Source organism: Anser brachyrhynchus (assembly GCF_964034855.1).
Source record: "Anser brachyrhynchus genome assembly, chromosome: 1".
Lineage (NCBI taxonomy): Eukaryota > Metazoa > Chordata > Aves > Anseriformes > Anatidae > Anser > Anser brachyrhynchus.
In genome coordinates this window covers 158,970,095-158,995,769 of record NC_137694.1, presented here as the reverse complement: position 1 = coordinate 158,995,769, position 25,675 = coordinate 158,970,095, and the positions used below count along the sequence as shown (strand labels likewise).

The window sequence follows — 25,675 nt, the reverse complement described above, 5'->3', positions numbered from 1 at the left end:
TCTCACTGGCTCAGCTCTGGCCAGCAGCAGGTCACTTTTGGAACCAGGTGGAGCTGGCTCTGATCTGACATGGGGCAGTTTCCTGTGCTCCTGTCACAGAGGTCAGCACTGCATCAGCGCTCTGCTACCAAAACCTTGCCACCTAAACCCAGTATGTATGCATTTTTATCTTTGTACCTTATCCCCAGTTAACATGGGTAAAAAAACCTGTAAATATAGTTTATATGCCTATACCAAAAAGACTCCATTTTGCGAGATATCACCAGGACTTAATTTTTAATTCTTTCATTTCTATAAAGTTAGAAGACTTATAACATCAAGAAAGGTGTCTTGATATATGCTGTATTTATTCAAACATTAACCACAGCTGTTTTCAGAGATTTTGCCCTTCAACACCTGGCTGAGCCAATAACTTGATCGTTTTATGAAGTGCTGGGAATCTGCCTTATTGCAAGTCACATCATATCTTCCTAGCCTTCTGCAGACAAACCTACAGTCATTTAACTTCTGCTCTGAGCTGGCTGAAGGCCAGTAAACTTCAATCCAAAAGCTCTGCATCTTTGTTAGCATGGTACTGTACTCTCATTAGGATTACCATATTAGCTTGAGCTCACAATCCTCAGATCAGGGCTGGCTGGCATCCATCCAGCTTAGAGCACAGGCAGAGGAGACATGCAAGACCCAGAGGGTAATACTGAAAATTTTTTAAAAAAGCACATATGAAATTTACACAGATATTTAAAAAAATAATCAAAGGGTTAAATTTGAGTGTGACCTTTCTTTAAATAACAAGTAAATTCAACTGTCCCATTCAATACAGATGTTAGAAACTGCTGAATACATTTAGGTTAGTGTTAGTTTAAAACTACAGATAAATATGTTAGGTTTTTCCACTGTTGGTCTGGAATTTATAACACTGACCTTCAGTTTAGTTAGGTGCTAAACCTTACAGTTTAGTAAGGTGTGCTGTTTGCAGTAGGTATCTAGGATGACCTGCGTGGATCAGGCAGATATAGCATGGGAGATTTGCACAGCTCTGAAGCAGCAGCTGTTGACCAGATGTGATACTCAATGTCATCTTGAATAGCACTAGACACCCATGTTTAGACAATTCAATCAGTACAATTAACGATATTTACAAAGTGATTCAGATGATGAAATGTAGTTTTCTGCTTTATAGTGAGGTGATCTGCTTTCTAAACTCTGCTGAGAGGGATCACTGTATCTCCAGGGTGCAGTTCAGTTCCTTGGCATTATGATACTGGAGATAGACACAGAAATGTTGCATGGCCTTTAGGGTACCTCTGTTTGTCTGGAGGAGCCGCTGGAAGTTGGTCTACATATTTGTTTGAATTTCTCATTCAGGGGCTGGCTTCCCACCAAAATATTTTAAAACTGCATATTCATTTTATTAGTATACTACGTTTAGTTCACAAAGATATTTTATACTGTTACATATTTCCAGTGCAAATTCTTTGGTCTTATTTCAAAAGGTTCACTATATGGATTAAATGGCGGAACATTTTGGATTACTTTGAGCACCCTTTAATGAATTAATATCGTTGACTCAATGTTGTATGTCATGTCAGCTCAGGTTCAAGCACTTGAAATGTCTGTGGGGTTCAGACCTGGGAACATTTATGACACAGAGTCTATTAAACCAAAGGGTCTGCTGTCTTTTGTGCCTTCTTCCAGTTAACAGTGGCCTGTTACATATGTTGATGAGATCTGCATGGGTCTCACGCAGGGTTTTCTTGAGGTACTTGGACATCAGTGCCTTTCACTGTTGGGCACCCACGTGTCATGCCAGAAGGGTGCAGGTCTCCTCTAGCCCCTCTGTCAGATCTGAAATCTGTTCTGTTTATGGAAAACATCCTAGGCTTTTGAAGTGTCACTAGGCACCTGCGTGTGAGAATTTGAACTGTATCCTAGCTGTCTGCAGCTGAGCTAAGGCACACTAGGTTGAGTGTATAGCTGAAGGAGATAAATAACACTTCTGGACATGGTCAATCTTCTAATTAAAGGAAAAGGAAATCTAAACAATTAGTGCAGAACTAGCTAAGTGAAATGACCTACAAGCTTTTCAGAAAGCATTTAGCTCCTTAGGAAATCAAATCTAAGCCCAGTGTGTGGCCAGGTTTATGACTGAATGATCCACACAATTTACAAGCTAAACCTGTGAGTGTTAACTTTGAAGAGAGACTGTGAAGCTCTCAAAACCATTCCATTCCTCTCTGATTTTATGTTCCATAGATCACAATGTGGGCTGCAATATAATAAAGCTTGGTGGCTGAAACCATTCCAGAAGCAATTAAAAATTAATGAATAACCACGGAGAAAGGCAAGCAGAAATGCTCCATCAGTGGTCCATATTAGCAAAGCACTTCCTAGTCACAAGTTACTCAAGTCAATCCCTCAGTGACCAAACTTTTCGAGACACATTTTCAGAGAGAAATACAGCAACTCTGACCTTGCTTTTCCATCCATTTCCCTCAATGCTTGCTCCTGTGACAGGTCTCCTTCACATACGAACCTTGCTGTAGTGTTGGCCCTTGACAATTTTGCAAAATATGCCTCCGGGTACTATTTCTTTATCACAGTCTATGATTAATAACTAAACAGAAGGAAGCTCAAACTAAAAATGGTAAAGATGCTACATTCATTAAGCTGTTGTCCCATCCTTAGGGGCAAACTGACAAAGCAAAGCTAATATATAGTTTACATTGTATTTATGAAGTATTCCTGCAATGTAATATAGAAATTCATTTACTTACAACATATTTAGAAATTAGACTAGAAATTGCAGCCAAGAAACATCACTGAAATCTTGATTCTTTTTATTTATTTAATTAATTTCTTGGGGTTTAATTATGTTACCACCAGGTTAAAAAAAATAAGGGAAGGGAAAGGGAAAGGGAAAGGGAAAGGGAAAGGGAAAGGGAAAGGGAAAGGGAAAGGGAAAGGGAAAGGGAAAGGGAAAGGGAAAGGGAAAGGGAAAGGGAAAGGGAAAGGGAAAGGGAAAGGGAAAGGGAGAGGGAAAGGGGAGGAGAGGGAGAGGAGAGGAGAGGAGAGGAGAGGGGAGGGGAGGGGAGGGGAGGGGAGGGGAGGGGAGGGGAGGGGAGGGGAGGGGAGGGAAGGGGAGGGAAGGGAAGGGAAGGGAAGGGAAGGGAAGGGAAGGGAAGGGAAGGGAAGGGAAGGGAAGGGAAGGGAAGGGAAGGGAAGGGAAGGGAAGGGAAGGGAAGGGAAGGGAAGGGAAGGGAAGGGAAGGGAAGGGAAGGGAAGGGAAGGGAAGGGAAGGGAAGGGAAGGGAAGGGAAGGGAAGGGGAGGGGAGGGGAGGGGAGGGGAAGGGAGGGGAGGGGAAGGGAGGGGAGGGGAGGGATAAAAGCCCTTTGTGTATAAGAAAATGTGATAAACCTTAAGTTCTTAAAAATTGTTCAGGCACAAGATTGTACCGGTAGTCTGGTAAAGAACAATACCAGTAGGATTTTTAGTAAGGAGCAAAATCTGACCTGGCAAGTGAAAGCTTTCCATGACCTTTCAGGGCTACAAATAGGAGTATGGGGGACAAGATGGAATTTGTCCTCAACTGCTACTAAGAACTAAAGTAAGACAATATTGCTATCCTGAATTTTGGCTGTCTGTAAAGACAGGCTGTCTGCTTTTCAGACAAAATGAGAATGTATCTCTTGGAAGGATTTCAGGGCTATGCCAGTGGGGCTGTGCAGTAACTATGCATACACTTAAAGAACAGTTGGCCTGAAAGAAACAAACAAACAAACAAAAATTCCCCAAAAATTATTTGCAAGGATGAAGCACAGAACAGACTCACGAGCAGGAATGAAGAGAACATGTTTTTAAAAAAGTAGAGTTAGCCATATGAGACAAATTGAAGACTGAAGAGAACTAGCAGTTAAAATTCAGATCACCATGAATCATATTGGTAAGTACCAAAATTAAGTAAAAACCAGCAATGTAGAATTAAAAGCTATGTTTTTCTGAGGGACAAAAGCTTTATTTATGAGGCAGTTTTGGAATCACACTTCCAGAAGATGAATCAGAAAGTAAACTTCCTTATCTCATATTTGCATTCTGAAAATCACTCCATCAATATTATGAAGTTTTCAAAAAAGCTGTTAGTCACTCTGAAAGTTATTTGGTAGATTTATTTAACCTTACATACAAGTAGAAAGTAAGCACTGTTAACTTATTTTCTTGGAAAAAAGGTATTAAAGGGCTTGAGGTAGGTACCAGAACAGAAATGTAGGTATTTTCCCCAAAGTATACACCCTGCACTTCTCAGGCCAAGCTTTAGATTAAGAGATTCCAGGGATTGTGAAAAGAAATATGATTTGAATATATATATATTTAATGAATTTATCACAATTCCTTCTGTGCAATTGCTGTCTAGTTAGATCCTTGGTATATTCATAAAGTAAGCTGAGAATTATGTAGCAGTGATACTGTTGGGTTCAGGGATTTTTTCGTACTTTATATACAGCACTTTCTGTCAGTCTTTGATACCACTAGGGAAACTACTTTCAGTTTGGATGCATTGAATCAAATCTCATGTCTACTCTGCTGGAGGGATTAGGGTGGTGTTTGGCAGCATATAGGAGAATTTAAGATAATTTAAGGAGAATTTAAGATTTGTGCTTAACACTGAGCTTCAAGTGTTTGAATATCCTGTTAAACTGCAGCCAAAGAACCCATTCTTAATTCATACTTAGAGCCTGGCCCACTTAATATCCAACTTTAAGGGGGTATTTTAGAGCTGGCACTATAATCTTCTGGTCTGTGTAATGTGTTCACCAAGATCTTCATGTATCTCAACTACTATACATAATCACAGAATTAAAACTAGCTGACAAGCTAATATGTGTTCTTATTAGAAACAGGTGAGTGTGAAGAAAAGTTGCCTTATGAAATAGTTTTCTATGGAAAAAACATTGTTTGTCAAATATGAAACTTTCATGGGGTCCTGATTTTATTTAATTTAATTTAATTTTATTTTATTTAATTTTATTTAGTTTAATTTTATTTATTTTATTTTATTTTATTTTATTTTATTTTATTTTATTTATTTATTTTCGTTTGTGGTCTAGTCCATTGGAGACCCCATTCCCCTACCCAGCTTTCTGCTCTCTCTTATGATTTGCGGAGTTCTGGGTTACTCTTCTTAGTACCTGTGTGGCTTCACTGGCCATTTTATTATGTGGTTGACCTCCCAAATACAAAGTAATAGTCACTGTGTTCTTCCAAGGATGCCACTCTATGAAGCAGTTCATTCATTTGTAGGTACAGCCTGCAACATGCCTGGCAGTTTACAAAAAAAGTAAAGTTTGTAAGCTGCTTAGCATCCTGTTCTATTATGTAAGAAACTTACTTTCTGCTCAAATCCACTGAGAAAAACAATGTATAAAACGGTCTGCTTTTTGAATCAGTTGTTCAACTTTCTGACTGTTTTAATTAATGGCAAAGTAGCCAAATATTTGGTAGCAGGCTGAGAATTTTCTGGAAAAAAATTATCTTTGCTTACAAACCTAGAAAACCCGCATTTTTCAACATTCTTCAAATCTGAAATAGAATTTACACACAAAAAATAAAGACTAATTTTTCTACTGAGGGAAGTCACAGTTACCACACAGTTGCAATGATTAGTCTGAACATTACTGTTCAGTTATACACAGCTGTATATGTGAGTAAGACTGTAAAGATAAAAATATAATAATGCAATGTCATTCACATGATCACAGGATGGCTGAGTCTGGAAGAGACCTCTGGAGGTCATCTAGCCCAACCACCCTACTCAAGCAGGGCCACCTAGAGCCACTTGCCCAGGGCCACATCTACATAGCTTTTGAAGGTCTCCAAGGACAGAGGCTCCACAACTCTTCTGGACAACCTGTGGCAGTGCTTAGCCACCTTTACAATAGAAAAGTATTTCCTGATGTTCAGAGAGAATCTCCTGTGTTCCTGTTTGTGCCCATTGCTTCTTGTTCTGTCGCTAGGCACTACTGAAAATGGCCTGGCTCTGTCCTCTTTGCAACCTCCTTTCAGATATTTAAACATATTGATAAGATCCCCTTGGAGCCTTCTCTTCTCCAGGCTGGACAGTCCCTACTATCTCAGCCTTTCCTCCTATGTGGGATGCTCCACTCCCTTAATCATCTTGGTGGCCTTTTTTTGGACTCTCTCCAGTAGCTCCATGTCTCTCTTGTCCTGGGGAGCCCAGAACTGGACTCAGTCTGCTAGGTGCGACTTCACCAGTGCTGGGTAGAAGGGAAGGATTATCCACCTTGACTTGTTGCACCACCACTTTGCTGCAAGGAGGGCACGTTGCTGGTTCTTGTTCAGCTTGGTGTCTACCAGGACCCCAGGTCCCTTTTATAAGATCTCTAGATACATTATATTCTGTTAAGAAATATTTTCTGACATAAAGGGATATGTTCCTAAATAATTGTATATGACAGACAGATTCTGAAGTGTTACTGAAAGCACTGATGGTCAGTTCAGTTTATTACAAGATGCTGAATAACCATCTTATAGTTTATTGTTCAATTTAGTGGATTCTATAGACAGCTGATTTAGTCATATCAAATCCAATAAAATTAAGATGGAATGCTCCTTGAGACTATTATCACTTAGATTCATAGAAAATTCATATTATGTTTATTCTAAGCACTTTAAAAATAAAAGTAAAGAAACGTGACCTCATTGTGGCCTTTCAATGCTTAAAGGGGTCATATAAAAAAGATGGAGATGGACTCTTTACTCAGGTAGATAATGATAGGACAAGGGGGAACGGTCTTAAACTAAAAGAGGATAGATTTAGACTAGACATTAGGAGGAAATTCTTCACTGTAAGGGTAGTGAAACACTGGAACAGGTTGCCCAGAGAAGTTGTAGATGCCCCATCCCTGGAGGTGTTCAAGGCCAGGCTGGATGGGGCCTTGGCCAAGTTGATCAAGTGGGTGGCATCCCTGCCTATGCAGGGGGGTTGGAGTTAGATGATCTTTAAGATCCCTTCCAACCTGAGCCATTCTAGGATTCTAGGATTCTTTCAGAAGACGACACATCCTTACTATTTTGGATGTGAAAACTGTTTACCAAAAACCTCTGTTTACCAAAACTGACTGTGCTGGACATTGTGAATCCCTTTCTTAAATTGCTCTCGAGAGAGAGATTTTGTGTAAGAAATTAGGCTGTGGTTTTCCTGACGTCAGCCAGTGACCTAAAACTTATGACTAGAAATGTCACTGCAACACTGTTGTAGTGTTAAAGACCTAGTCTCCAGTTTCTTCTTCAATGTCAAATCAGGAATATGTGGAGACACAAGACAAATCGTACTTTTCCAAGTCCCATGATACCGAAGCATGTCTTTTCTCTCAGTGAAGGTTGCCGTTATCACAATGTTTTAAAAATCCAGCAATTGCTCATAAATATTCTAATAATTTAATTAAGTTCTATGATAAAGGAGGGAGAAACTTAAGTTTGGCTTAACATGTAGATCATAACAGAAATGTACGTCTGTACATATATGTAATATACATATGGATACACATACAAATACATACCTATACAAAGGTATATATTTTTGCAACACAAAATTCATTTAATGTTTTCAGACTTGTAATACTTGCTGCAGGGTGCTGTTTCCCTGAAGAACAGTTTTGGCAACAGTTTGACCCCATTTTCTTTTCTTCTTTTGGCAGCTTTTCCCTTAGGGAAGACAGCCTGTTTGACTTATATTATCCTTGAACCCCTTGTTACTTACTTGACATTAATTTCTGTAACCAAGGCAATATCTCAAGTGAAGTTAAAAATCAAATCTCTGAGAATAGCGTTGTCTGGATTGATTCTCCCTTTAGACTGCACACTAAGCAGTCACACAGAGCTTCACTCCAGACACTTCCAAACTTACAGCAGACAATAGACTTCTCCTTTTGATCCCAAAGGATGAAAGTGGAACCCTTCTATTAGGAAGAGTTTAGCTTCCAGCAGTCCATTACAATCTGTATAAATTTCTTATAAGTTTTGTCCTTCAATTTGTCAGGATCTACTGAGTATTTCAGTAAATGAAATACTTCAAGCTTCATTAGGAAGAAAAAGGAAGATAAAAGCTTGCCATTAGCTGCACTATTTTCTAGAATGCACTGAACTGCATGTGCCAGAAAAAAAAATCAAAGTTCTTTGATATCCTACTGCTGCTCAGATACACAGTTCCCATTACTGGAATATCTAGATGCATCATAATATTTAACTTTTATCACTGTCTTTTCATTGTACCTGCCATGACACAGGTATGTAACAGTTACTATGATTTTAGAAATGGAAATCTGGAAAGCTGAGACAATAATAGGCTTGCTGCAGCAGCCCTGTGACTTCAGCATGAGCACCCCAAGGCTAATGCAAATGAGATTCATTTCAGTTTAGTTATTTAAACAGTATAGCGTCCAGGCTAGTTGTTTAGGAGACATGTCCAGCAGAGATGGAGAGGTCATAACTTCATCTTACCATAGGTGCTAGATGTCCACCAAAGCCTTGGCTCTTCTCTCTCTTTTCTTTCTCTTCCCCGACTCTGACTATAGGGGAAGTTTGATCAATAGCTCCTTAGGGAATAGGTGCCTTATTTTTAAATAGTTACAGATAAGATGTATAGGATGATAGGATTTTCAGTACAACTGAAAGTCATTTTGTCATATTCCTTCTTCTTATAGGGGCATTCTCGGATGAAAATGATGTCATATTTGTCTAAAGTCTCTATTTTGCTAGGTTTTGGGGGAATGGGAAGAAAAATGTGAAACTGAGTCACTGTCATATTTTCGTTGTAATATTGTTATCACTGAGTGAAACAAAGAGCAACTAATGAGAACCAGCTATTTTCATTATGTCTTCATAATACGATCTTCTTTACTCCTCTGTAAAAATTATTTTTGTTGCTGTTGTACGGTGAACCTTTATTCACCAAAGAGAAAAGAATACATTTAACTACATCCACTCATTTAGATCTAAAATAAAACAGTAACTCAATGTGATAAGTGAAATTTGAAAATTTATTTGGTTTTGAAAAAAAAAAGTCTTTGAAAAAAGACACAAGAAGGAGAGGTTATGAAGAAAGGAAAAACAAAAAGTTGATTAAAGCTCTTAAACCTCCAATACAATCACTAACTTTAAATAATTTAATATTAGTTATGAAGGGATTACTAGCTCGCATACTTATAAATATATATATAGGTTATGCACACAAAGGAAGAAGAATGAGTTCTTGTTTTTAAAGAAACATTAAGAGACGGTGCTACATGATACATGGGTGCAAGTACAGTCAGGCTGAAATGTGGAAAACACCGAAACATTCTCAAAGGTGTTTTTATCCCTGCTTATGTTCCCTGTACTATATAGTGGTTATATTTTTCCTATTTTTTTTCTGATATAAAGAACATATAATCTAAAATATGCTTGTGTAGTATTGATATGATTTTGTCTAACAAAATTTGAGATGAAGGATAGAGGTCTTAATAAGCCAGTTCAGATACCTTCTTAGTGCATTCACACACAACCCTTTAACCTTCTACAGACTCTTCAGTTGACTACTCTGATAGAAGTCTCTTCTGAAATTGGAGCTCCTCATGCATACACCAGTGTCTTTGAATATGACTTTATTTAAAGTCTGTATTCTTTGTGATTTGTCCTGGAATGCTTTAAAAATTTCCTACCATTGTGGACAGTAAAAAGCATCAAAAATTAAGAAAGTTAATGCAGCTATATTTATCTTTGGTACAAGACCAGTTAAAGACTAGTACCGAATGAGACCTTTACTCAATTGCAATTTATGACATTCAAAAAAGCTTTTAAATTCCCATAGAGATTAACTAAGACAAGCACATAACACATATTAAACTGTAATGCTCATTTCTATTATTTAATAGAATACAGTATGCTGTAGAATTTCTGACCTGTACCGCTGTACGTGTCTTTAACAAGCTATTCACTGCACTCTAAGAAGTGGTAATGCAGGCGTTTTGCAAATCAGGTAACATGCATTTAGGAGAGGCACTGTGAATTACAAAGCTGTGATAAGAATACAGTTATGGGTTAGTAGCTGAACAAACTTCTCATTGTTGAGAAAACACTTTTTCTGTAATTTGTGTGATATCCTTTTTAGGAAAATGAAACCAATCCAAACTGTGTATTAATACAGTTGTGGACTGATTTTCTTCCCATACAGATGTACAAGAAAACAGCATGCTTGAGTAAGTGTAAAGCTGGTTTAAATGAAGATACAGCTATGTGTCCTGAAGACAGTGTTATATTCTCTAGGATTTTGCAGTATTAAAACTGAGAATGTCTTAGATGAAAATGTTTTATTTGTGAAAAAAAAAAAGTATAAAAACCCCTCGCAATTAATATGAAGAACATAGGAGTCATAAAACATTTAAGATGGAAAACACAATGTGTTCGATACATGTCATCAATTCCTAGTTGACAGCATTGTTGTTTGTGCACATTCAGATAAACTGGGATGATACAATGAATCCAATGCCACAGAGATGGATCAGTGACTTATACGGACTGATTATTAATCTACCAATATTTTGCTAACTCTGAGTGTATTCTGCCAACAAAGAGGGCCATTAAAAAGCAGCTTCACCACCACAGGGAATTTCACTGTTGAGAATAAATGGGAAGATCTGTCAAGTGGCTCATGTGGGGGGATTTGCTGAAATTGCATTTCACTTGGCATTGCACAGCAACTTAGGCTGATTCCTTCAGTTGACCTTTATTTGCTGAGTGACTTTCTTTTCTTTTGTCAATAATGTTTTTCAAGTTTATTATCTGCTTGATAGTCCTTCACCATAACTTATCTGTCATTTTGTGGTTATTTTCCATAAATAACTTCAGAAAAACCAAACCACTCAATAACAAAGAATGGATTGTGGGAATGCACCTTTGACATGATTTGTATTTGAGTAACTTCCACGTTGCTGTGAGATAAATATTGACCATGTCAGCATTGTGTCAGGTATCAGTCCCAAAATTATCAGGTACATTCCAAGTCTCTAGCAGATACTTTGGTTTGTGTCCTGAAGCATCATGTTGGAGAAAATATGAAATGTCAGACTTTTGTCTCCAAGGTTTTGTGTCCTATCTAATGTCATAGTTACATGACCCTTTTGCCATTTCCAAGCAGAGCTTTTCTTACGTCCTATATGGAAGCAGGTTTCCCAATTTTAGACTAATTAGGCTTGACAGCTTTGTATTTCCAAGTTGATTATATTGTTTCTCCAAGATAATTCCTTTTGTTTTGTCAGCTATCTGCTATAAACATTTATGTGCTTGTTTATGATAATTAATATATCTCTCTTCATTGCTCAGTTAAGTGAAACTACAGTAGAATTAGTAAGGTTATAGGAAGATTTCAAGAATGCTACAAGAAGATGGAGATGTTGTTGTCCTTAGATATGTAGATTTAGTGTACTTGCATATGTCTTCTGTTTAGTTATTTTCTATTGTAGTAAGAATTTATTTTCTCAGTTGTAAATGTGACTTACCCAAGGCACCTAGTTTGAATGAAATATCTGTCTCAAAGCTCACCTTCAGTTCTTTTCAGCAGAGCTTGCAATTACTAGAACATATTTATTTGTTAAGGAGCACTGCAGATTGATTGTGATTCCCTCTCAGATGCCTCTTCTCTTGCCTCTGTGTAGAATTTGGAGATCATTGGAGTGAGAAACTCCCCCATTTTCCTTAAATGATTTTGGGTGTGTAACACTTGACAGAGTTTAAGCTTCTCATTGGCAGAATAGTGGCAGAATATTTAGGGTGTTTTGTCTTGTTCTTTGTGGAGCCCATTTTGCTGCACAGATAGATGATACTTACATAATTATTACAGTTGTTACCATTAACTGAAAAGAAGACTAATTTCCGTGCTATCTTTCAAGTGAGAATTCCTGTAGTTCTTGAACTTTTGAAACAATGCAAAGATTAAATTTTGTGAAAGAAAAAAACACACACACAAAAAAAAATTCCCTGAGGTTGATAACACAATACAGAATTTTTGCAGCAGGAAATAACATTAGTTACAAGGAAATTTATTTAAGCTTTCTTATCATAGGGTAGAATTATTTTAGGATTCTACTAGTAGGTGCATGTGGCCTACTTCATTCAGATGAAATCCAAGAAAAGGGAGAAGGAAAATCAGCAGGAAAAGATAGTGTTCTTAAAACATTTTATACAAGTATAGGTTGAAATAGATTGCTGCAATGAATTAATGAAGATCCTGAAAAATTTGGTTTATTTCAAAACTGTCACAACTGTGGCAACTGCTCAAAATTGTGCTAGTTCTCAATCTGCAGTAGGTTACACCTGGGAGTTTCTTTCAAATATTCTGAAAGATTCTGCAAATGTTACTTTATGTGATTTGTCTCATTGACATGGATCTAGTTCCAAACAAGGAAGGTTTTTATGAAATATCTATTTAAGGTGGAGTATTCTGAAGTCAAATGTCACTAACTTTTCAAGAGCAGAAAACCCAAAGGCTGACTTGCTATTTTTCCATTTAACAGGCAGTTCTATTCGATGATGAAAAAAATAAATATAAATACTTTATAAGACATGTTTTAACCTAAAAGACTACAGGATTTGTTTTATAAAGCACAAATTATGCAATTTTTAGTCAACTGTTTTCCACACAATATTTTCTCTAAATTTAACAATAGAGTATACAATCACCTTTTTTTTTCCCCCAAACATATACCACATTACAGACCTAAAAATAATTTCTCATTCAAAAATTCAAAGCCATTTCATTTTCTTTAAAAATAAGTTTGATCAATTTAGAAGTATTTGAAATGTGTAGGAAAAATGGTATCTGTCCCAGAAATAGTACAATTGCTGTCTCTGATAACTAGGTATAAAATATTTTGATGGGTTTTCTGAGGCTTGCTTTGCAATAGTATTTGCTTTTACAAAACTCTCTATATGCTAAACAAAGCCAGCCAACACCCCGTCCAAGCTCCAAGTGTTTTTGATGATTGAAGTGATTCTTCGATTTGTTGAGCTTTATTAATTAAAATTTGGACTACCAAACACTCACACTTTTTTTTTTCCCTGTACATGTTTAATTTTTACTAGTGTTCAGGTAATGGTTGATTTCTCAATTAAAAGTTACCTGTAATCTTGAAGTGTCCAGCAGTTATGAAGATGTTAGCAAAAGCAGGTGTAAAACAGCAGTTATCAGCAATCATAAAGAAAGCAAGCTAGGAAGGAGTTATTTAAAAATATGTGTATATGTATTTCCTCAGTTTGAAAAAATGGGGAAAAAAAAAGTAGACATACTGTATTCATACTTTCCTAAACCACAGTGAAACTATATAAACTATATAAATACATGTGCTTGCTTGTAACTTTGAGTGCCAGCATGAAGTAATTTAGAATTCAATTAAAGTGAGAAGCTGAATGAAATAAGTCCCTTAGCATTCAATACCTACTTTTCCACACTAGAACATGAAAACAAGAAAACACAGTTTGTGAAAGAGGCACATATTGCAGAAAAGTGTATCTTGATTACTGTATTAGTGTCAGTTAAAGGAGGTGAATTAAAGGTTTTTACTGAAAGGGTAAATACAGTAAATCAATCATTTTTTAAATTATATTATTTGGTCTCCTGTATATAATCTTGTCTGACTGGAGCTTTCAAAGGAACCCACAGGAAGTAGGCACCTAGTTTCAAAGAATTTCCCTAGCATTTATGTGCTTACTTCAAATAGTCAGCTGATGAAAATCAACATTGCTTCATTTATGCCGAATTAGTAGCAGTATCCCTACCTGATACACACAGACATATCAGAGGTAAGGCAATGCAGCCCTTTAATTATGCCCTTTACAACCAGAGAAATTTTCTCAATAGCATGATCCTGTAACTGGGCAACTTAAGGTAGAGATTCCTGAGTAACTCAGTAGGGCCAAGCACTAACAAGCCCAAGAAGGTGGTGGTAGAAGGCGATGACAGCATCTGGTAGAGCGACATTAGGTTAAGAGGAACAGCTGAACTTGCTGAAGTGTAGAACATCACCAGATCTTTCAGGAGAGGCTTGGCTGTCTTAAGGTTGTTCCAGAAAACATAATCTGTTGAGCTAATACAGTTTTTGTTACTTTAACGTCACATGTGGGACATGGTCCAAATTCTAAAAGAAACTCAACATCACTTCTTCTGAACAGCAAGTTTGAATCCCACTCAGTATCCTCTGTACGTCTTTTGCTGGATGTGCTTGCTTGATGTCCTTTTGCACATACCCAGTAAATCTGAAAACATTAAAGGCAAGATTAATTGCTCTATCATTCACTTCTTTTCTTCAGCATCATCAGGAAGAATGCAGTTCTCACCTGCTTGTCTGTTCAGTGTTTCAAGCTTACATACATAAGAAATAAATGTTATTATTACAAACTGTTATAGATGTTGATTTTTATTTTATTTTATTTTTTTTTTTGCTCGTAAGTGGAGGAAGTTACTAGCTTGATTTGTGCCTACATTTTTCACTGAAGATTCCCAGGAATTTGAAAACGTGCAGAAGCATCTTTTGCTAGAACTATGGATAGAGACTTCCCAAGTTCTCCTGCAGTCTGATATGTGATGAAGATAAATTTCAAGTCTGTGGTCGCTCTGAGTTCATTTGCTTTTGTTTAAAAGGATTATTTGCACTAAAAAGGAAATAAGAAACCATGGTGTTTGGTGGTGTGAAGTTTCCCTAAAAATCTGTTGTTGATGGCAACTCAGCAAATAATGATTGCTTATTAAAAAAAATTCCTGAAAACCATGGAGCACTCTGTCTTTCTCCTGTTGAGGCTGGGATCCTCAGTAGTTAGGAATATGAAGGACATGGAAATAGAACAATTAGACAAAGAAGATCATGAATACTAGACCCTCATTCAGACTCTACACAGCTATGAAAACACAGTGCAAGACCTCTCGATTTCAGAGACAACAGTTCCTAGCTTTTGGAGCTGCTTGAAGAAAATTTCTCTCCCTCCCTCCCTCCCTCCCTCCCTCCCTCTCTCTCTCTCTCTTAGTTGAAGTTCTGTAGGTTTGTCTCATGGGCTTGAATCCTGTCAAACCTACAGATAATCAGCAGAATGAGACAGTGTGTGTGTGTGTGTGGGGGGGGGGGGGGGAACCTTGATGTTTAAAATGTTTACATATACACATACTTTCTATATATACAACTATATGTAATTTTCTTCAGGTAATACTGCACCTTGTCTTCAAGTCCAAGTCAAAATGAGTTTCTTTAAATACCTGACTCATGAATGATCTTCATAGTTACATAAGCATCTTTGTCTACACAATTCTTATTATTCTATTCTAACAATATGTACTTTTGTCAACATTTTGAAACTATTTAGCAGTTTGAAATCTTCCTATACTTTAAAGATGCAGCTTTCCCACAGCTGAGAGGGTCCTACTGGTGCAATTATTAGAAAGTGTCAAACTAAGCCTGAGATCTCATCTGGGCTTTTTCATGACTATGTCATCTTTTTCTTGGCACTATACACATTTACTTCACTACATTGCAGTTCTTATTATGTTGGAAAAGGAAAAACATAAGATTTCTATTTAACCATTAGTTATTCTTTTATTTATTTTTAAATATATATATATATATACCTGTTTAGATGCCAGTCTATTAGAAACAAGTCTATCCTAACCATATTCCCCTCCTACTTTCCCTTTACTGGTATATCTGCTTTCCATCTCTAATGGATGAATACTGCATGGATATCCCTTGGACTCATTGTTAAGTCTATGGAGCGTGTGCACTAATTTTCCTTGTGTTGTGAAGTGGCAGGGCTATGCCATACTGCTGTGACTCAGAAGACATGATGTTGTGCCCTACAAACATGCTAGAAAACCCTGCTTCTCACTTAAGTGTTTAACTTTGGATTTTAACTGGAAAGCCAGCCAACCAAACCAAACAAAAAAAGTTCACAGTTTGGGATAAAGAGTCAAGAATTCCAGAATGATTGGAGATATCTTGGAGTTCAGGATCCTTACCACCTATCAAAGCTATTGACTGTTCAAACTTATGTTAGGGTCTTAAAGAGCTTGGTAGCACCTGTTCCTAGCAGGTCCAGTTGTCCAGCTCTGGGTTGTTCCCCAGGCAACATGTAGGAAGGAAAATGCTGCCAGCACTACCTGTTGAATTCTGGGGAAGTTTGGATCTAGATCAAAACTTTATGGCTCAGACCCATTTTAGCATCAATCTCATACTCTGTTGCATCTATTCTAATGATTCTGTGATTCTGTGATTCTATGCTGATATAACTCCATAAAGCTAGTGCAAAGGAATGGAAAATCGTGGTCAGTTAGTTGTTGACAATAAATATAATATATCAGTGTTTGTTGTCATCACAATATAATATAGATTATTTATGTTGAAGTAATATAGAGATACAGATCTTTTAAGCACTTTGTCCACAATTTTGGCAGATTCTCAAGAGAATTCATATCTATAAAACTTCTATTAGCTTTTCCAATTACAAGAACCAAGTGATAGCCAATAGGGGATGACCTTCTCTTTTAATAGAGATACTGATACAATCAAATGTAAAAATCAAAAACTGTATTCATAGATACAATAAAGAGCAATAGCATATTTATATGAATATTCATATATTGAACTTCGAGAATGGGCAACTTGTTATTCATCATTTTAAAACATATTTATAGAATACAAATATATTGGTGCTTTTTAAAGTTTTTTCTTGTGTTGATGAAAATGAATAGTATTTGGGGACCAAGTCTGCCTATTAAAGTGCTATGATACATTACCATATTTGCACAGAAATGAGCACAGATGGTGGGTCTATTATTTCTAGCATGAAATTTGTCTTTTTTTTTTTTTTTTCCCCAGGATTCAAATTTGAGCAACACTTGCTCAAGTTGGTCTACCTCTGTGGGAGTCCTTAAAATGTTTTTTTTTTTTTTTCCATTATTTGCACATTTGGAGTAAAGAAAACAGAAAGTGATTAATGCTGTATTAAAACTTTATAATGAATGAAGGCTTTCAAACCAAGAGTCTGAGATTTTTATATTTTTCAGCCAAGTAAATGGAAACATATTTTGCATGTAAATGAAAGTCTACAGGGATGAAGTTTTGTGTACCAGGCTTAGATTCCCAATAGCTCATTTAGTTCGAACAGATCATTTAGTCCACATTAGAGTGTTTGAAGATGTTATATTTATAGATATTTGTTAATTAAACACAATGATATGTGGAAAATAAAACAGCAGTATATAAGTAAGGTTATAATTTTTATGCAAAAAATATCATTTCAATCAGCAAAAAATATATATTAAACAAGAGGCTGACATTCATAAATTTACTTCCATGGTAAGAATCAATAAAACAATGCTTCATAAGGCTTTGTCAATGCCTTATTATCAATCTGAAGAAAGAAAAAGGGGGTCAACCTGCCTTGTTACTTATTGGAGCCTGTAATTACAAAAGACTCAAGGTTAAAGTATAGGTTTTAATATCAATTGCTCAAAGCCAGATCACTTTGCAGGGAAGGTAAATTTAACACGGATTAGAATTTCCAATATCAGGAAAAAATGCAATCAGATGGGTTCATTTACTTCAATGTGTTCTATACTGAGACCTCCATCATTTAGCAATGCATCATGAAAAACTTGGTTTAACATTTATTCTGTGAACTGGTACACAAAGACAGTGTTGTCAAATTTGGAGAAAATCATTCTTGCTTCCAACTTCAAAAATGGGATTTTATTATTTTTGTTCCATCCAAACAAGTGTTTTTTTGACCTGAAGATAAATCAAGACCTGAAGATAAATCAGAAGCATTTGAAATGAGTAGTGATTGTATCAGTCGTGGACACAAAGCTTTCTTTGTGGTTACTGTGGCTGTAACCTTGTGTGTTATTTGCAGTATGATGGGGCCTGTAACAGACAAAAATGTCAGGAGGATGGGCTAGAATGTGTCAGTTGTCACAGAGCAAGTTTTGAACTTTATGGGGGCAGACAGTGCATTTATGAAGGTTTTGTTTGTGGAGGTGCTCTGCTCTGCTTAGGAATATAGTTGTGGAGGAGGAGTCTGCAGGTGGTTGGGAAGCAGATCACAAATCACTTCTCTCAGAGATGGAATGGATCACACCAGCCATGGGTCAGAGAAAGGCCAAGAGAGATAACGTAGAAAGAATGTTGCTAAACAGTTCAGAGCAAGTAACACCAAACAATACAGAGCCTGTTACTTCTAGTACCTAAGGATCTGCTTTTTCAATGCTAACACACTTAAAATGGTGGTATTACCAAGCATTAGTGTGCTGCTTGTCGCTGCATCAATGCACCTGCCATCTCTGCTTCAGCTTCTAACCCTTCCCCACTCTCAACTGGAAGAGCAAACCCTACCTCAGATCAGTCAGCAAGGGTGCAGCTTAGGTAACTAGTGTGAGTAGGTTCTTTGACAGGCAAGTGACTGAATGAATTTCCTTCCCAACAGGAAGGAAAAGTAGCCTGATAGTTACTGTAAAACAATAAAATGCTTACCAAAGTCGATTTCTTTATAAAGCGGCAAGGGCAGGCATGAGAATGAAGGAAAGGACAGGGTTATTCCCAGACTAGAGCATGCCCATTCATACTGTATATCTGCTTTCTGTACAGAGATGCATTTTCTCACAAAAGAGAACAAAAGAGGTGAAGGTTGAGAGAGATTTGCTATGAGCAGTGCTGTTATGTGGGTATGAACATCTGAACATTGTATAGGAACTGGCTTAGCCATCAGAACTGAGAGAATATTCAAGTGGAATTTGAGCCTCTTTCTGGGACGACTTGAGGCTTCCAACCCAAAACTGTGAAGAGCCATTGGGCCACACAAGGTTTAAAGCACTGAAAATGTGTAAATTTGAAAAAGGGTGTTTTAATTTAATTTAACTTTATTTTATTATTTTACTTTATTTTATTTTCACATGAGAAAGGAGAATCAACCATGTAGGAAAAAACAAACAAACAAACAAACAAAAAACACTGGACATTAGATCTTCTCTGCCTAAGGAGCAGATATATATCTTGTATTTGAGAGAACATGGAAAAGCGACTATAACAGAATGACTAGGAGTGGGAGAGAAGGAACCAACACTTTCTACAGTTAAGTTTTTAGCCCAAGGAGATACATTGGTACTGAAGAGGAATGTAGAGGATGAAAGTTCTGAAAAGATTAGGGAACATGACTGACACTCCTAGTATCTGTTTCATTCTCAAGACAGTGTCCCTTTCCCTCACATGGAAGGAGAGAGTTAGTCCTACAGTAAAGACTGGTTGTGCAAAGGTGCAGATTTCATTGTGGAAATAACTGAAAATGGAATGATGGCCAGCCTTGAATGAGTCATTGTCAGATAATTCCCAGCTGAGCTAAATTAATAAAACTGTAGCCAAGACAATGGCTTATTTCTTTCTGCATGGCTAGAGAAATGAGTATTACCAATTGAATTTAAAAAAAAAAAAAAAAGATTCTTTTTCACATGGTTCTGCATTTCATAGGCAAATGTGCAGTAGTTTGGTTTTGTAGCATTTCATAAAAGGTGTTAATTGAAAAACTCTGAGTGACAGAAAGTAAGAGGAATATAAGTTTTGCATGCTGCAATACAGAAAATGGGAGCACTGTAAAGAATGGATAGCCATAACCTTTTAAGAATTTTTTATAGTGTTATATAGTACGAAGAAAAATTCCTGTGTTTAGTTAAAGCACTTGTCCATGTACTGCACTATTCAGCTGGAAAAGGAAGGAAGGAGGGGAGGGAAGAAGGGAGGTGAGCTTTGTAAATCCATTCTGAATTATCTATTTTGATGTACGCAAATGACTAAGAAAAATGGATTTCCGAAGGAAAGCATTGGAGAAGGTTCTTTCTTTCTTTCTTTCTTTTCTTTCTTTCTTTCTTTCTTCCTTTCTTTCTTCTTTCTTTTTCTTTCTTTCTTTCTTTCTTTCTTTCTTTCTTTCTTTCTTTCTTTCTTTCTTTCTTTCTTTCTTTCTTTCTTTCTTTCTTTCTCTTCCTTCCTTCCTTCCTTCCTTCCTTCCTTCCTTCCTTCCTTCCTTCCTTCCTTCCTTCCTTCCTTCCTTCCTTCCTTCCTTCCTTCCTTCCTTCCTTCCTTTTCTTTCTTTCTTTCTTTCTTTCTTTCTCTTTATTTCTTTTTCTTTCTTTCTTTCTTTCTTTCTTTCTTTCTTTCTCTTTCTTTCTTTCTTTCTTTCTTTCTTTCTTTCTTTCTTTCTTTCTTTCTTTCTTTCTTTCTTTCTTTCTTTCTTTCTTTTTCTTCCTTCCTTCCTTCCTTCCTTCCTTCCTTCCTTCCTTCCTTCCTTCCTTCCTTCCTTCCTTCCTTCCTTCCTTCCTTCCTTCCTTTTCTTTCTTTCTTTCTTTCTTTCTTTCTTTCTTTGTCTTTATTTCTTCTTTCTTTCTTTCTTTCTTTCTTTCTTTCTTTCTTTCTTTCTTTCTTTCTTTCTTTCTTTCTTTCTTTCTTTCTTTCTTTCTTTCTTTCTTTCCTTTTTCTTCCTTCCTTCCTTCCTTCCTTCCTTCCTTCCTTCCTTCCTTCCTTCCTTCCTTCCTTCCTTCCTTCCTTCCTTCCTTCCTTCCTTCCTTCCTTCCTTCCTTCCTTCCCTCCTTCCCTCCTTCCCTCCTTCCCTCCTTCCCTCCTTCCTTCCTTCCTTCCTTCCTTCCTTCCTTCCTTCCTTCCTTCCTTCCTTCCTTCCTTCCTTCCTTCCTTCCTTCCTTCCTTTCTTTCCTCAGGAGCTACGAGAAAAATTGTTGACTCCACTCAAATCGCAGTGCTAAATATTTTCTCAAATCTGCTGTAAACCAAAATACTTCACTGTGGAGAATATGAGCCATTCATATAATCAGTGTATTCAACACTGCTATGAAGATTTTTTAAAAAAACAACTCATTTCAACTACCATGTTCCAGTGAACTATGTTATGCTCATTAAGCCTTGCTATCTTGATCGTGCAGTATTAACATCTATTCCAAGTTAGAGTATGGCTATTGGATCAGTGATAGGCTCAGTAAGGGCTTTAGTAATGGGCATATTACTTTTAGTATTTACTTTAGTTGAATACAGCTGACAATGTATTTGCTCTACTGAAGAATGAAAAAAGCTGGGATCTTTAACTTGTGACTAATCCCAGGTAATCATTGATGTAATATCTTGATACAGAATTAAATTTAAATTTGGTATATTTACATGTAGTGAACTTGAATGAGTGCAGAAGAAATAGAACATTTGCCCTCAATAGAACATGCAGAGGTGTATTTTGGTCCAGAATTTTACAACATTCTATGTGAAACCAAATGCTTTAAAGGACTTAAACAGTCAAAGACTGCTGGATTGTGATGCCTTAAAAGTCAGAGAAAACTTTGCTGTGCCTCAGAATTGATTCACCTTTCAAGTATTTTGCAGTCCAAAATGTATCTTCTTGTAACATTTGTATGTAGGCGAATTGCTCTCTGAGTCCTATGGAAAACGAGTCATTTTGTACGACAGTAAATTTATATCCATGAACATGGCCAATGTCACTTTAGGAATGGTATCTGGATCATTGTATGCCTTCTTAGAAATATCCTCAGTCTCACTTAAGGTGATATTTAAGCAAAGATCAACAACAAAAAAATGTTGCTATGTGGCAACCTGGCTTTAATGAACAGCATTCGGTATTTAGCATTCTCTTAAGTATACTTAAGTGGGGAAAATGGGAATATACTTTGCAAGTTTTTTTTTTTTCCCATCCTCCTTTTTTTCTTTCTTTGTTCTTGCCATTTTATGTTTTCCTCTCATTTTCTTTCTATATTCTTTTCTGTGTGCTAACTCCCAATAACGATAACTCAGCTCATAGCCCCTTCATCCGTTTGGTAATTCCTTTTCTCAATTTCACCTGTCAGACAGATCCATAATAAATAAAAATAAATAAATAAATAAATAAATAAATAAATAAATAAATTAAAGTGCTCTCCTTGGGCATTTTCCATATATGATGGCCAAAAGGCAAACAGTCCTTGCTCCTCAGAGTTATACTCCACATCTTTCTGCAAACTCAGGCAGCAGGCTAATCTTCCTATGATTGCTTCATATATGGAAGGTTTCCTGTTGAGCTTAGAGGTCTTGCAACGTTTTTCATAAAACTCAGCTTCTGCTGAATTCAAATATACTGTGTTGCTCATATTCAGTAATGGTAGGCAGGAATTAGGCATTTCTGTACTCCATCCCTGATAGTGTTCTTTCCTTTCTTTTTCTTACAGCTTAGCAGCTGGCAAAATAGTTTTGAGACAGAGATATATAGAGCTATCCTCTTGCAGAGTATGCAGACAAAACATAACATATGGAGGGTATTTGCATAATGGACAGTATTTGTGATAACGTAGCAATTCATTTTTTCTTGCATAACTTGACTATTACCTAAAAAATAGGAAGTTGAATGTAGAATTACATCTTCATAAGCCACAGAATTCTGCGAAGTGGTTAATTTTAGTGTCTATATTTTGAGTTTTGATATATTAGCATGTTAGAACCAATGTTTTACTTGCTATGTAAATTCTTTCTTGAATGAGAATATGTCTTCCATTGTTTCTTTTGCACATATCTGTCTATGAAGTAAATTTTGTCCTACTCTGTACTTGTATCAGTTATGTAATGTCAAATAATATATGCACAATTTGTCTGTTGTCCTGCAATAAATATTCTAGCTGCATGTGCATTCACAAAAACACGAGAAAACTTCAGATATAGTTCTGAGCCTACCATGTGTGTAGACTGTGGAGGGTTTTGTTTATTTGTTTTGTTTTGTTTTGTTTTTAACCTGATATGTCATGCTTTTAGGTAATCACTGTTTAGCTTGTATTTAACAAAACCAAAATGAAGGACAGTTCATACACAAAAAATATGCAGAGAGAAATGTTTCTTCCTTCAAAATGTAAACAACTCTTTTATTGTTAAAGTTTGCAGTAAAATTAAAGCAACAATAAATAACACAACTTTGTGGAATGAAGTAATTATATTCTGCTATATTTCTTTTCTATTAAAAATATGTGCACAAAATTAATGCATCTCATTAAAATGTAATGTCGGTGCCATGAGAATTGAGTTAATATGAACTAGAAGATGACTCTCTGAGAGCAGAATAACTTACTAAATCATCTGTGTGTGTGTATTTGTGTGTTGAAATAGCTATACTCTTCGCGTGGTTGGCAGTGGAATCAAAGCTCAGTTTGGGAATCCAGAAGTAAAAGTGAAAGGAACAGATCCTGTAATAAATCAAATTATTGACAAGCTGAAACATATAATTCAGGTAAGCTTCTTTTACTTATAAATATAGTATAATATTAAAGACAACTCTAGTGAAAGTATGAATTTACTGTACATTAAAGGGTAATTGTTAATTCAAGTCATTGCTCAATGTATGTCAACACCAGAAAAAACAAACAAACAAACAAAAACCTGTCTGCTCCCTCTCACTTCAGTTATTGGAAATGATGTAGTCAAAAATTTGCATATGGTTAAGGAGTGTAGGAAGTAAGACTTTGTCAGCTGGGCCACCTGTACCTGTGAGTACCAGTTCAGCATTTCATTAAGTGTACAGAAGAACAAACAGTATAATTTAGGGATATTAACTGGGTTAACATTTATAAACAATAAAACATAATTTCCCTCATCCATCTATACTAAATCGAGATTCTTTCTTAATCAATCTTGCTGCAAGGTTTATTGTTTATAAGTAACATAGAAACACCAGAAAGTTTGAATAGCATGCTTGCTAAAGAAGTTGGTGTTCATTTGTGAGTTACTAAATTTAAGGCTTATAAAGCAGTCAGTTCCAATATGATCCTGCACAACTGTAGAACTGTAATACATTTAAGATTACATGTATGTTTTGTTATACTGTTATCATCTGTATCATGGATAGCCATAACTACAGGACAAAAACCTGACTCTGTTGAAAGCAACAATAAGTTTGCTGGCAATTCTGTATTTCAGTTAGAAAATAAAATTTTCCACCATGATCTGAAGACTGAATGATAAGAACTACTCTATTAGCATTTCTTGCCATGGACCCATCTAGTCCAGCAACTTCTCATCTGCACTGGTGAAGAGACTATTCAGGGAGGGCATGCAAGCTTGGCAGTTTTACCTTCTCCATTCCCCTTCTCTACCTCATTTTCCAAGCACGAGAATTAGAGATATTAGTCAGCCCTTCCTTGCCTAGTGCATTTAGTTCCATTTAAAGACTGCTTCTTTAATTTTGTTTTTCCATCTTCTTGACAGCTGCTTTTAAGTACAGTTTCCAAAATGGTTTCTGGAGTTGAAATAAGCAAGCCATTCTAACATTATTGATAACTTCATGGTGAACTCTCTGGGTTCTTATTTCTCTATTGGTAAAAAAATAACTGACAACAAAAGGAAAGAATTGGTGAAATAGTAAATAAATAAATAAATAAATAAATAAATAAAATCTTTTCCATCAGTAGGGTTGTTTTCTGGGGTAAGTGGAATCCCGATTCAAGCTCAAAGGCAGTCATTATTCCTTCCTCCTAAAATGAAATACTGTATTTAGCCCTCCAGCTTCAGCATGCTTTTGTCTCTACTTCATATTAAAATGGTGACTACCATGGTAAGAAAATGAATATAATTTTGCCTCCAAATAGATGCTATGACTTAATTAAGAACTAAAAATTGCTCTACAAAGAAATATGTTGCAAATCTTACTGGGTAAGTCTCAAGGTCTTTTATTTGTCAGGAATGTTGTCCTTCGATATTAAACCTGCACTGTATAGTTTATTGTATTGTTTTCCTCTAGAGGCTAGGATTTGTGTTGTTTCCTCCTTGGGTGAGGATCTAAACAAATGGAATAGAACAATTCCATTATAAGGCATTTCATTTTGAGAGCTTATTTGTCCTTGTCCCAGAAGACTGGAGAGAGTCTTGGAAAGAAGGACTTATAATCTACATACTGCAAGTCCTACTAACTTGTAAATATATTATCTTTCTATGTGATAGTTTCCTTTCTTGTAGCTCTGAGTATGGAAATAGGGTCAGTGGATAAAGAGAGCATCAAATACCTTAGAGACCCAATATATAACTGTTTTTCCTCAGATAAAAGGGCTGAAGAAACTGCAGAAAAAGCTTTCTTCTCTAGCTTTTACCGCTTGGAAAAGGAGGATGGGGAGAGTAAATTAGAGATTCAAATACAAACGCTCACCTTTTTGTCCTTTGTGATATGAAAAGGGTGAGTCATGTATTAAGTTTATGAAGGACAGATTAAATAAGGGGAGCTTAATGGATTGTGGTGTCACCTCTTGTGTATAAGTCCTAGTTCTATCTACTTAATTCCAGCACTCTATCTGAGTAGTATTATGCAATACAAAAGCTTAAACAGTTAATTTTGGTAGAAAAAAAATCATATTTGTCCTACTTTTCATAACTAATAATACCTGTAATCTATAAAGGTTTATATACTTTAATTTAGTTATAAGGCTGGCAACATGATGTGTAACCTTCTATTTGTGTAGGCAACTATATATATTTCTATATAAATTCCATGTTGCTGTAGCCTTGCTTTCTAATAAGTCCATTTTTGTTATTTGTGTTTTATATGGAGCATGAAATGTGGCAATTTACTCTCTGT

At 36.3% G+C, this 25,675-nt stretch overlaps 1 protein-coding gene across 44 annotated transcripts in view; it reads left to right on the top strand.

Moving 5' to 3' along the window:
• GPC5 (glypican 5) overlaps window positions 1-25,675 on the top strand; it is a 765,123-nt gene that overhangs the window by 251,446 nt on the left and 488,002 nt on the right. For 43 of the 44 annotated variants that reach the window (XR_013945420.1, XR_013945421.1, XR_013945422.1 and 40 more), the window contains one exon: window positions 23,221-23,341. Coding sequence is in view for 38 of the 44 variants with exons in the window: in XM_080577273.1 (XP_080433399.1) it covers window positions 23,221-23,341 (121 nt within the window). In the remaining 6 variants the exon portion in view is untranslated. Of the gene's footprint in view, window positions 1-5,754; window positions 14,427-23,220; window positions 23,342-25,675 lie in introns of those variants that run through there. The other variant, XM_080577243.1, reaches the window with a different exon arrangement.